The sequence below is a fragment of the Mustela nigripes genome, chromosome 7 (genome assembly GCF_022355385.1).
Source record: "Mustela nigripes isolate SB6536 chromosome 7, MUSNIG.SB6536, whole genome shotgun sequence".
NCBI lineage: Eukaryota > Metazoa > Chordata > Mammalia > Carnivora > Mustelidae > Mustela > Mustela nigripes.
This window is the reverse complement of record NC_081563.1, coordinates 125,583,685-125,595,657: the sequence shown is the minus strand read 5'-3', so window position 1 is coordinate 125,595,657 and position 11,973 is coordinate 125,583,685. Positions and strand designations below refer to the sequence as shown.

Here is an 11,973-nt window from a genome sequence, read left to right as displayed (position 1 = left end):
TTCTCTGACTGTTCTGGAGGCCAGAAATCCAAAATCAAAGCGTCAGGAGGGCCACACTCCCTCCGGAGGTTCCAGGGGTGAATCATCTTGCCTATTCCAGCTTCCGGTGGCTGCCAGTGTTCTTGGCTTATGGCCATGTCTCTCCATTCTCTGCCTCGGTCATGATGTCCCCTTGTCCCCTGTGTGCACCAGTCTCCCAGGGCTTTTCTCTCAGAAGGACCCGAGTGATGACATGGGGAGCCCACCCAGCGGATCCAAGCTGACCTCATCTCCAGACCCTTAAAGTAATCACATCTGCAAAAAAGACCCTTTTTCCAAATAAGGTAACATTTACAGGTTCCAGAGATTAGGGTGTGGACATATCTTTGGGACCACCATTGAGCCCACCACAAAAGGGTATCATTGGAGTTCATTGAGCCGGCCTCAGGACATGTAGGAAGAAGAGGAGTTCTGGTGACCTCTGTGTAGGGCTCATGAATCCTTTGTTGGGGACACTGCCAGCTAAATGCTCAGCCTTCCGTCACCTTCCTCCCCTGTGTCATTCTGCTCACGGTTCCCAATCCCAGAGGAGGGCTTGATTTGCGTAGCTTGGGGCACGTGCCTCTTCCTCGGTGGAGACGGAAGGCAGGGCCCCTGGATTGACACCTGCTGCAGACCACATGGGAGGGAAGACCGGTAGTGACCCAAAGAGGTCATGTGACATCACCAAAATAAAGGGGAGGGTTGTTAGGCAAACTGGCAGATGTCCCCTGCATTCCCACCCTTGGCCGCCCAACACACTTCACACTCGCTCCTTCAGACACACGGTTGAGAAAAATGTTTCTAACATCAGGAACCTATCATGTACATGACCCAAAGCATCCTTGGTGCGCTCCAGGCCCCGTTAACGTGATTGGATCAGTGGAGTGGATCAGGCCGCTACCTTGTGGAAAAACACCATCGAAGTCTTGACAGGGCAGGTCTGACAGGCTAAGGTGTTTCTGAGTTGACTAGTAAGGGAAAACTGTTATCCCTTCCAACAAATAGCTAAATGCTTCCAGCGGTTTCTGCTTCTTGGAATGGAACATGAAGCCAATGGATGCCTCTGAACTCCAGGGACTGTACCGAGGGTTGTATTGCCATTTGGAAGTTAGAATTGCCGTTTGATTACAGCAGCCCACTGCCATCCTCCAGGACCAGCCGATTTTGCTCCGGCCAAATGGGGAAGCAAATGGTGTTTTGATGGGAGTCCTCGCCCTCCAGGGTCTTTGGTTGTCTCTGCAGGCTCCCCAAAGCTGTGGTATGGCTTTGAATTTTCTGTTTCGGAACAGTCGTTCAGTTGGATCTGTTGGTCTTTTATATTGTGCCTCTGTGGGTCAGGGAGCCAATGTGGGGATCTTTTCCAACTATCACCCAGAGATAGGAGATCTAGCTCTCTGTGGTAGGGACAAAGGCCAAAATACTGTTTTTCACAGGATTGGTGGACGTATGGTGGGACTCTCAGACCCAAGAAATAGGTATTAGCTCAAAGTTCTTTATCCAGTGCTCCCTGAAAAGTCTGGATGTTTCCCTTTCTTCAGTACCCAGTTAGCATGGGGCACGGGGCCATGGCCACGTGGGCCTTTTGGAGAAGGCAAGAAAAATGTTTACATTACACTCGGGTAGTAGCATAGCAGAAACCTTCCCCAAGAGCAAGTCGTGTATCCTTCATTCGAGGGACTTTAGATCAACAAATGAATTCAAGCCTAGATGTTAGGTGATGATCGATTTTTGTTTTGCTTTGCTTTGCTTTGTTTTGCTTTGTTTCTTGTGTTTTACTGGTTATACAATTAAGTCAGAATGGTGGTCAGTTTTACCTTCTCAGGGTCCTACAGCAGAGATCCTACCTCATTCAGAACCTGCCAGAATATGATGATGACCATTTTCACTTCATTTCTGAGGCACCTAAATGCCAACACCTGGCCTCCCACACTCTGCATTCTTCCTTCCCTTGGAGGTCAGGGAACCCTTCACCAAGCCCACCTGATGACTTTCCTCAACGCAAAGGTGACGTTTCTGGGTCCAGGGAGGCACACAGAGGGAAGGATGCACAAAGTAAATCCAATCCAGCATTCCTATCTTCAGAAATCTCTGAATCCCTTACTCTCTATGATGTCAAGGGATTTGGGGCCTTTAAATTTTCATTTCACACGGGCCAGCATTTGGTCCAAGTTTGCTTTAGTCAACCCAGTAATGGTCAGAACCCAGCCAGCTTCTGGAGCCAGCGCCGAGAATGCAGACTCCCCGATCCACACATCAGTATCCAGATCAGTCTGGTCCAACATTACATTTCCCCTTCCTTCATCAGGCACCGCAAAAATCCTTTCCCACAAATATTCCCCAGATTTTGGCTGGTATCAACGAACAGTATCTGTAGCTGTGTATAGGTCCAGGATTTTTCCACTCGGTGTTGGAGATCACCCTGGGTTTCTCCCACATCCCCTGTATGGTCGTCCCCCTGCTCAGAAGCCACACAGCACCCTGAACAGTCAGTTACCAGCTTTGGTTTTTGGAGATCTCAGCCCTGCTGCAAGTCGTGAGGTTCCTTCACCGCAGTCACAGACACGCTGTACGGTTCATCCTGTGTCTCCCCTGCGACACATGCACGTGCCGATGTTTGGGCTCGTTTTGTTGACTCCCCCTTTACATAACTCTATGCAGTTGAAACAAAACATTCTATCCCACAGCCGGGGCATTCCTCATCTCCTTCAATTTTAAAATTGAACTGTGGCAGAAGCTGCCCTTTCTTTGAGAGCCTCATTCTCAGTGGTCAGATGACACCAAGCAATGCGGGGAACAGCCCTCCGCTGCTGCATCCCACGGGCTGCTCTCCAGGGCCGGGGCACAGCCGCAACTTCACTGTTTTGCCCCAGGAAAGCCCAATTGTTTTTTTAATACCCCACACTTCCTGGAGGCTGTAGAGTAGAACTCGATTCTGCTTCCAATTTGTCTATGAGTTAGGAGACTTTGGTTACAAAACAGAGAGTTCAACTCTGGAAAACTTGAGCAAAAAAAATGGCTGCATTGGAGAGATACTAGATCAGGTCAAAGTCAAATTAAACAACCAGGTTTGAGAAAGGAATGAAGGCAACATGGGGATGGAGGTGCTCAGAGCCCACAGATCACCTTGTTAGGGGCCCTGCAGCTAAAATGCCCGAGTGACAACACTTCTCTAGCTAAAAATTCCCAGAGAATGGAGTCTAGCTGGACTAGTTTGGGTCATGTGCCCACTCCAAGGCTGGAGGAAGGACAGAGGAACTCCCACAGATGGTCTCCCCAGGACACAGACGGTGGAGGCGTAGTTTCCTAAAGAAAAAGTGGGGTGCCTTCATTAAAATGAGGGCAGGGGATCCTGGGTGGGCAAAACCAACAAATATCTATTATAATACTACCCAGTGGGAGTGGGAGGCGGGCAGCTTGGCTTTGGCAGCAGCAGAAACCAGGAAAGAGACAGACAGACATTGGCTAACTCTGTCACAGGGCAGACAGCATCTCCCAACTCCATATCTTGTGGCGCCTCCACCACAGAACTCCTTCCCAGTTCCAGGCCAAAACATGCGTCAGAGATGCTGACTGGCCCAGTTCCGGATGAGGTACTGGATCATCCCACTGTGACAGAGGGTTGGGTCTATGAGAACATGGCAGCCATCATGCGAATTGGCTGATGTAAGAATCGAGCATTTTCTAGACTTCCTGGTAAGTGAGACACGTTCCTCCAATGTAAGATCTTCTCCCTTCCCAACCCCACATTGTAGATCAAAACACGGAGACCCAGGGAGGTCCAAGGTCATACCTGAGTTTCTCTGTTTAGAGAAGAGCTTTTCAGCTTAAATAAGGGCCAAGTAGAGTGGTGTCATAGCAGAATGGGGGTGGAAGGGAATCTGGTTGCCTCCTGAAGTACTTCTTGAGGCTCCCCAGAGTGAAGATGACCTACCAGCTAATAACCACCCTTCACACGCGTGTGGCGCTCAGTTTATAGCGTGATTTCACGCCCATTATCTCATATACTTATCACAATAGCAACAATGAAATATAATTATCATTTCTGGACAGCTGAGGACACTGTGGCTCACAGTGGGATGACCAGAAAGTGGCACATCAGGGATTCGAGCCTCCTGATACGGGGCTATACTCCCCGGGCACCACATCCCACTGTTCCCACTCTGTGTGACAAACTGAACTCCCCAGGCATGGCTTTGAAGTGGGGGTCCTATTATGAATTTCTCCTCATGTTCTGGACATGGCCCTCAGGTGCTAGCTCCTTGGGATGGTCCTTGGTGACTACTGGACCTCCTATTCCAGGCCAGCCAGGACCTGAGCCTGAGCGTGGGAAGAATTCTCCAGGAAATTTAATAAGTAAGTTGAGAAGCTAACCTTGTAAGGCAGGAGCTTTTGAGATGAAAGGGGCAGTGTCTTCCAGAATCTTTTCTGTTAGAAAAGAAGAGGAGGACAAGGGCAGGTGTAGACCGGTGACTAACCTGCTGAAAAGGAGTGGGTTCAGAAGCTTCAGGAAATTCACGAGTTCAAGGGCGGGAGCAGCACACACCTCAACATTGGCCCTGCTACTTACCCAGTGCCTGATCCTGGGTTGGACCTTTGATCTCCAAGAACCACGTCTCAAGGTCAACCTCCATCCTCTGCTCAGGCTGGTATCCAAAGCCTCCCCACCCCCATCTTGTCCTACCTTCTTGGATGGGTAAGGACTCCTTCGGTTACAATCGACAGAAACCCAACACCGTGGACCTGGCGTTCAACAGAGGTCACGAGGAGGGACTCTCGAGCCGGGAGTTACTACAATTATTTGAATTGGATAGGAGAACATGAGCAATATGGCGTGGTGTAGAAGAAAGACTATGGGCCCTGAGGCAGATGGACTTGTGCTCGAATCCAGCTACTTACAAGCTGCGTGGTCTTGGTTGGGTTTCTTTGCGTCTCTGAGCCCGTTTCTTCACTTGTCTTGATAGAACGACACCTATACCTCGCAGTGTTGATTCCAAGTTCAAGTGAGGTAACGTATGTGAAAATGCCTGGCATAATAAATGCTAGAAAGGACACTGGAAATGCACAGGAAGGAAACAGAAACCAGCAGAGCTCTGGTTCTCTTTGGGAATGGGAAAGCAACTCTGAGCGGAGGGAGGGAAGTGGTCTGCATGGGTGGAGATCGCAAACCTTCACTCTCGTACTTGGGGCCACAGTTGGGGTCTCGGCATGAATGGCGGGGTCAAGAGGTCTGGGTTTGAGCTCAGACTGGACATATCAGACCTTGGTCCTCGGCTGCATTGTCTGTAAGGCCACATGCTGGCTGAGAGTGGGCGCCCCTTACAGGGCACAGGGTGATGGGGGGTCCCTCTGATGATTCTGTCTCATCAGGAATGGCACTCGAACCCCTCCCCAGCGACCACAAGTCTCCGCACACGCATCTTCACTTACCCCTCCCTCTCACTGCCACCTGCTGTCTCCTCTGTGCGCTGCATTCCAGGCCCGGAAGCCCTCCTTCTAACAGACCCAACGTCTGTCCTTGCCTCAGGGCCTTTGTTCTTGCTGTGCCTCCAGGCTGGGCTGTGCACTGTCCTCGTGTTCTGCCTGTCTGGCTCCTTCATGTCATTCAGGTCCCACCTCCAAAGCCATCCCTTCAGAGACCTGCCTGGATCACTATGGAAAGGTGCCTCTGCCTGTGTGTGTGTGCACACACGTGTGTACCTGAACACACACACGCGCTCACACACGGCACACGTAGACATATTGCTCAGTCTCATTCCTGTTTTATTTTCTTCGTGGCCCTTCATCTGCCTCTGAAATGATTGTTTATTCATTACACGTGACAGATTGGCTATGAGTGTGACATGTGACAGACTCGCCATGTGACACGTGACACAGACTCGCCCTGAGTGTGACACATGAGACTCGCCGTTTGAATGTGACAGTCATTGTGTGACATGTGACAGACTCGCCATGTGACACGTGACACAGACTCACCCTGAGTGTGACACAAGACACAAACTCACTGTGAGTGTGACACAGGACACACTCACCGTGAGTGTGACACAGGACACACATTCGCTGTGATGTGAGTGTGACATGTGACACAGACTGGCTGTGGGACAGCTACAAATCTAAACGGATCTCAGTGTGTCATCTTGCATCAGTGGCTTGAATGTCACCAGTGCTCCCACGCATGGCTGACAGCTCTTGGGAAAGCCCCAAAGCGAACCCCGAGTGTCCCTCCATTCCACAGCATTCATTCTTGGAAAACTAATAGCAAAACCTGTACAAAGTACTTTGTGTTCAGATGTAAGTGAGCTCTGGTTTAGCATCGGGGGTTAATAAACAAGCTTTCACCAATGTAACCATCCCGTGGGATTCGACTGTGGGGTTGAGCAGGGGCAGAGCTGTCCCCAAACGCACCGCAGCACACCAAGCACCCGTGTGCTCAACGCTGAGGGGACCTGGTGATCATGGTCACCAGGAAACCGTCTTGACACGTCTCCAGAACACTCCCAGCGGGCCGTCCTGCACGCTATTAGAATCACGATCTCTGGGATGCTTCAGGGTCTGTGCAGAAAGACGAAACCATCGGAAAGGCTCTGGCACGTGTCCGCCACGCAGGAAGCGCTCAGGCAACGCGCACTGACTTCGTCTCTCCTCCCCTCCTTTGGGCCCCAGGTTCTCAGTCTGAGCAACGGGGAACATCTGTCATCGACGCTGGCCACCGGGGAGTAAACTAGGCGACAAAAGCACACATCCCCCCACTCCCAGAGAGGCGGACAGAACAGCGTGACAGATACGCAAATAGACTATTACATCAAGTACGGAAGAGCGATGTGACTCAAGAGACTCGCACTTAATTTTCGGTGTCACTCTATTTCTTGCTGCTCTGGAGCGAACTTTGGGAGGACCCAGGGTCAGGAGAGGGAAGTATTTCTGGACAAGGATCGGCCCTACGAGGGCAGCTTCCCTCGGAATGCGGGGCTGCACCGGGCCCAGGTCCAGGCCACAACAGACCTGGTGAAGGGAGCGCAGATGGCCCTGTGCCCGGACCCTCACATCAGACCTGAGCAGAGGCTGCTCGCTCTCACTTCTTGCCCTTTCTTGTCCTGGCCATCTCTGGCTCATTTTTAAGTTCAGGATGTATTACCTCCTCCAGAAAAGCTTTGGGGGACACCCGGGCAGAATTCATTGTCACTCCCCCTCCTGTGTCCACACTCGGTGGTGCACTTCCGTCTACCGTGGCGTCTCCGCGGGCACCCGTGGGTGCTCATGTGCTGGACCAATGCCCGGTCTGGTCTGCAAGAACTGCGCCTGGCTCGTCTTTACATCCCTGCCAACCAGCTCAGGACCTGGCACCCAGCAGGCATCCAGCAAAAGTCTTCTCCCTACCCTACCCTCTGCGCCCCCAGCTTTGGATTCTGGAATGAACACACCACAGAGGTTCACAAAGGTTCACAACACCATGATCCAGGCTACAGATGGGGATCTCGTTTTTAAAAAGAAGAAAGTCTTGTGTTCCAAAGGACAGTTTATTTAAAACAGAGGTGGCAATGTGTACGAAGTAGGGAGAACAACAAATTCTAACATAAAAGCACACAGGAAGCACCTCGGATTTAAAAAAGGGGGGGTGGTGCCGGGAGGAAGCCGTCTCTCAGACATATACAAACTGCTGACCTTGATGGATTATTTACATCCGAACTTTATAAAATAGCATTTCAAGTCAGCACTTCAGCCAGTGTTATTAGTTTTCATTACAAAAAGTTAAAGCTACAAACTTCACATTTTTAAGTTGTACATCAGCAATAGCATTTAAGCTTTTTCCAAGTTGGTTCGAGTGCAAGCTGGTGGAAGAGATTTTTTTTTTTTCCCCAAACACAAAAAAGAACACAGAATCTAAACACAGTGAATATAACCCTGATGAAAACACACAGTGTGTAAGGAAGGACGGGGCGGGAGGCTGAGGAGCTGCGATCTTAAGAGGCAACGTGGTATCTGCTGGGAAGGGCACTAGCATCGGAATCAGAAGACCTGCCCTGGAATCCAAGCTCTGCCGTATTTTAGCTGCACGACCTTGAGCAATAGACTTCGCCTCTCTGAGCCTCAGTTTCCTTCTCTGTAAAAGGAGGACCATAATACCTAGATGTCCCAGAGCTATTAAGTTTGAATAGAGGGAGATTCAAATTATCTATGGAGTGAGCTTTGGTGTTTTGTATCTTTCAGGGAATCTGTCCATTTTGTTTAAGTTGCTCAATTTATTAGCACAGAGTTCTTCATGACATTGTTCTTAGCCTTTTAATATCTGTAGGAGCTAGAGTGATGTCACTGCTCTCATTTCTGCTATTGGTAAGAGCTATTGAAATTTAATGGTACAATAAGTCTCTGGCATCTGGCAGCTGCTAAAGAATTGTTTCCTGGGTCAGAATATACAGTGTCAAGGACTCAAAGCTATAGCTCTTAAATCACTTCAGTGTACTGGTCCTATCTATCCATCGGTCTAGCCAGCCAGCCAGCCAAACATCCATCCATCCATCCATCCATCCATCCATCTATCTGTCCATCCATCCAGCTGGTGCTTGGGAGAAAGGACAAAGGAAAAAGAAAACTAGAAATCTGCTTCGGAATTACTGATGGGGAAGCCATCAAGATATCCTTAGAGAATCTGAGATTTTTTAAAAGACACAATTAGGTGGGGGTCATTGTTTCTTAAAAGGAGAGAAGAGGTGAGGGCCACAGGGTTCCCCGGGAGCTCAAGTCACAGATGCTGAAGCTCAAGGCTCAAGGAGAGCTCTCGGACTTCTCCGGAAGCCAGTGCTCCCGGGAAAGACAACCAGACTCGCCCCGCTGCTTGTCCATCACCAGGACGCAAAGGCACTGTGTCAGGAAATGGACCTGCGCCAAAGAAATGGACTCCTGGCCAGAGGCCCTGTCCAGTGAGACTGGGGAGCGGTGTTCTGTACTGGGCCCGCATGGGCGGGCGCACACAGGCCTGGAACAGAATCAAGTCCGGATCAAGATTCATGACCCAAGAACATTTACGGGGGAAAAACTTTTACTTGGCTCTAGCTTAGGAAGGAAAAAATGGGCACTTCCCATCCTGTCTGGCCAAGTGCAAAGTCCTTTCTAAAATGGAAGAGGCTGAGGCAGGCCTGCTCACGAGCGCAGCAGATGGTGTGGGGGAATACACGCTCCGCGCTGAGGTTGGTGGGACTCACTTGGCTGTCAGACTTGACAACTAACTCAGCCATTTCCCAACCTAAAACTGCCAGTTGGAGTTCTCTCTTCTGTGCAAGAAAAGGTAGTCACTTCATTTTAAAGATTTGTGATTTTCCTCTTCCCTGTAAATACTGGCCGCACATGGTGATGCCACGAATCCTGATTCTGCCACTCACTAGCCCTAACAGCCCCGAGGGACACATTGCCTTTTTCTTTCTGAACTTACTCCTTCACTTGTGGGGCGGAGATCAAGTACTTAGCTTACGGAGTTGTGGTGAGGTTTGGATCGGACATCGATAAAAAGCGCACCGACCCAGCTCAGTGCCGGGCATATACTAAGTGGTCAGTGAATGCTAGCTGCCGTCGATCCTTCTAGTGGGATCCTCTGTTCTCTGTAGCTGCCACATAACTGCCTAACTGGCCAAACCCTGCGGACCAACCACGGCCTCTTATATTTTTAAAAACCGGCTTTAATTGCAAAGACCAGGATCTGGCCAGCGGAGAGAGAGGAGCATTCCCTGCCATTCCATTGATTCCTAGGTTTGGGAAGCAAAAGCAATTATGGAGTCAAATTACACTATCTTTAGGTGCAGCCCAGTCAGAGCTCCCCACCTGAGGCGAAGAGACATTAAAAAATAAGCAGACATATGCCTTTCTTTGCTGTCTCCTCTTTGCCGTGTGACTACACGCCACGTGGCCTCAAGCCAGTGCTACAGAGGGATGGCTCAGTGCTGTGTTTTTGTGAAGCCCTCTGATCTGCTCGAGGCCCAGATCACCTGCGTGGTGCAGACTGCTGTCTGGCAGAGGCTGCAGAGTCACGGACTGGTTGAGCCCGAACCGTCTGGCTTTCCCTGGGGGCCCATCTTAGCCAGTCACCCACTGTTGAGACCAAGTACGAGCAAGTCACCCTTGGTAGGGTGCCCCGGGACAACTTAACCCAAACTGACACCGGTTTCTCCCCCTGGGAAAGGGAACGCTTGGCTCAGTGGCCCAGGAGTGAGGAGCGATGGTCTCGTCCCACCTCTTACTTCAATTTGCTTTGTGATTTGGTCACCCTGTCACTTCCCCTCTCCGAGCCTCAGTCAGGCCAGACGATGCCTGGGGTCCCGTCCAGCCCTGGCATTACACGGGCCCGGACAGAGCTCTCCTGGGGAACAGGTCTCAGTCTGATATTCATGTATCCTTTCCAGACCCCTCAGCAATAAAATCAAAAGGAAAACAGTCACATATTGGAATGTGATCACAAAAACAATGCCCTCTACCCCTGTCTGTAAGGAATGTGGAGCAAGGTGCCCCGTGCGATCTTCGCATGAACAGCGAGGACTCTGGACACAACTTCCCCTCTGTGGACTGCACACAGCCCCGTGTGTGTGGAGAGGTCCTGGCAGGCCCGTCCCCGCACTGGGTCACGTCTCCTCTTAAGGCACTGGGCAGTATCTGTGCTGTGGCTCGAGGCGGTCGGGAGAGCGCAGATGGATGAAAGGCATTGAAGCCACAAGGGGCCGTTTGCAAAGAGGATGCCAGGCTTCTCCTGGGACTCAAGAAGTAAACACAGACTCTCAAGGCTGTCCCTCGGACGTGGTCCACAGCTCCAGAAGCCAGAGATGACCCACACAAGGCTGAAATCCTGGGGAAGAACTGGCCTAAACCTAAATTTTTAAATGCAGCCCTGCAGAAGGGTGAGCTTGGGTCCTGGGAGCGGAGTGGCCCCGACAGCCTCCCGGCGTCCCCTGCCCTCCTGTCCCACAGTACCATAATCTTACAGAAAAGAGGCCAACTGTTTAAAACTGTACCTGTACAGAGATGCCACCACACTCGGTGGGGAATCCAGTTATAATTTATATATATGTGCATATTTATATATTTTTTAAAAGTCTTCCAGAAATAACAATTGAAAGCTATTGGGAGAAGAAAGTCAAGACCACAAGTAACACTTTCCCAGCTATCACATCCTGGAGTCTCTGTTCCTGGGGTTTAAAACTCTGAGTTAAAAGCGCCGATACAAATCCTTTGAGATACTCTAACTGACCAATTTAAATACATACGGGAGGCAGCACGCTGACGGCAGACAGCCCTTCCCACCGGCGCACGTCCTGAGTTCACGAAGGTGAAGGTGCTTGTGGAGGGACGACGGGGCAGGAGCGTCGGCGGGCGAGCCCGAGCGGCGAGCGGCCCGGCGTCACCGAAGCTGGGGTGCGGGCAGGCATGCCGGGCCTCCCTCCCTCAGAAGTTTTGTTGCCGCCGTTTCTTAGCCTCAATGGCGTCCAGGATAGGCTGCCTCTTGGACTGGTACTTCTGTCGGATCTCTTCAATCTCTTGCTCCATCATGGGGTCGAGAGCCAGGAGCCTCTTCTGAAGGTCCTCCACTGTCCAACTCTTAAGCTAGAAGAAGTGGAAAGGATGGTCACGACAAAGCCCAGGTCAACACAGAACAGCCGAGAAGCCCAAGCTGTCTGGGCACCCGGAAGGGAAGGGTCTTCCCAGAGCCGGGGCTGGTGGCGGTTGGAAAGTGACAATTCATTCGCAAATGGTACGCCCCAAGCTCTTTGGACACAATTTATCCCTGGACAAGTTCTAAGCGCTAATTTCTCTGATTTACTCTACCTTGACCAAGAACTTAACCAGTAATATTTTCATCTCTCCTACCCTTTCAGTGAATTACGTTATCAATGCATTGTTAGGGCATTAAAGTAACAGCCATGGGGCGCCTGGGTGGCTCAGTGGGTTTGGCCTCTGCCTTTGGCTGAGGTCGTG

General features: G+C 50.8%; 1 protein-coding gene across 1 annotated transcript in view; it reads right to left on the bottom strand.

Annotated features, from left to right (window-relative positions):
• Positions 1 to 7,516: 7,516 nt before the first annotated feature.
• STK4 (serine/threonine kinase 4) overlaps positions 7,517 to 11,973 on the bottom strand; it is a 92,806-nt gene continuing 88,349 nt past the window's right edge. Inside the window, exon 11 of the mRNA XM_059407085.1 lies at positions 7,517 to 11,601. Coding sequence (XP_059263068.1) covers positions 11,443 to 11,601 — 159 coding nt within the window. The 3' untranslated portion in view covers positions 7,517 to 11,442. The remainder of the gene's footprint in view (positions 11,602 to 11,973) is intronic.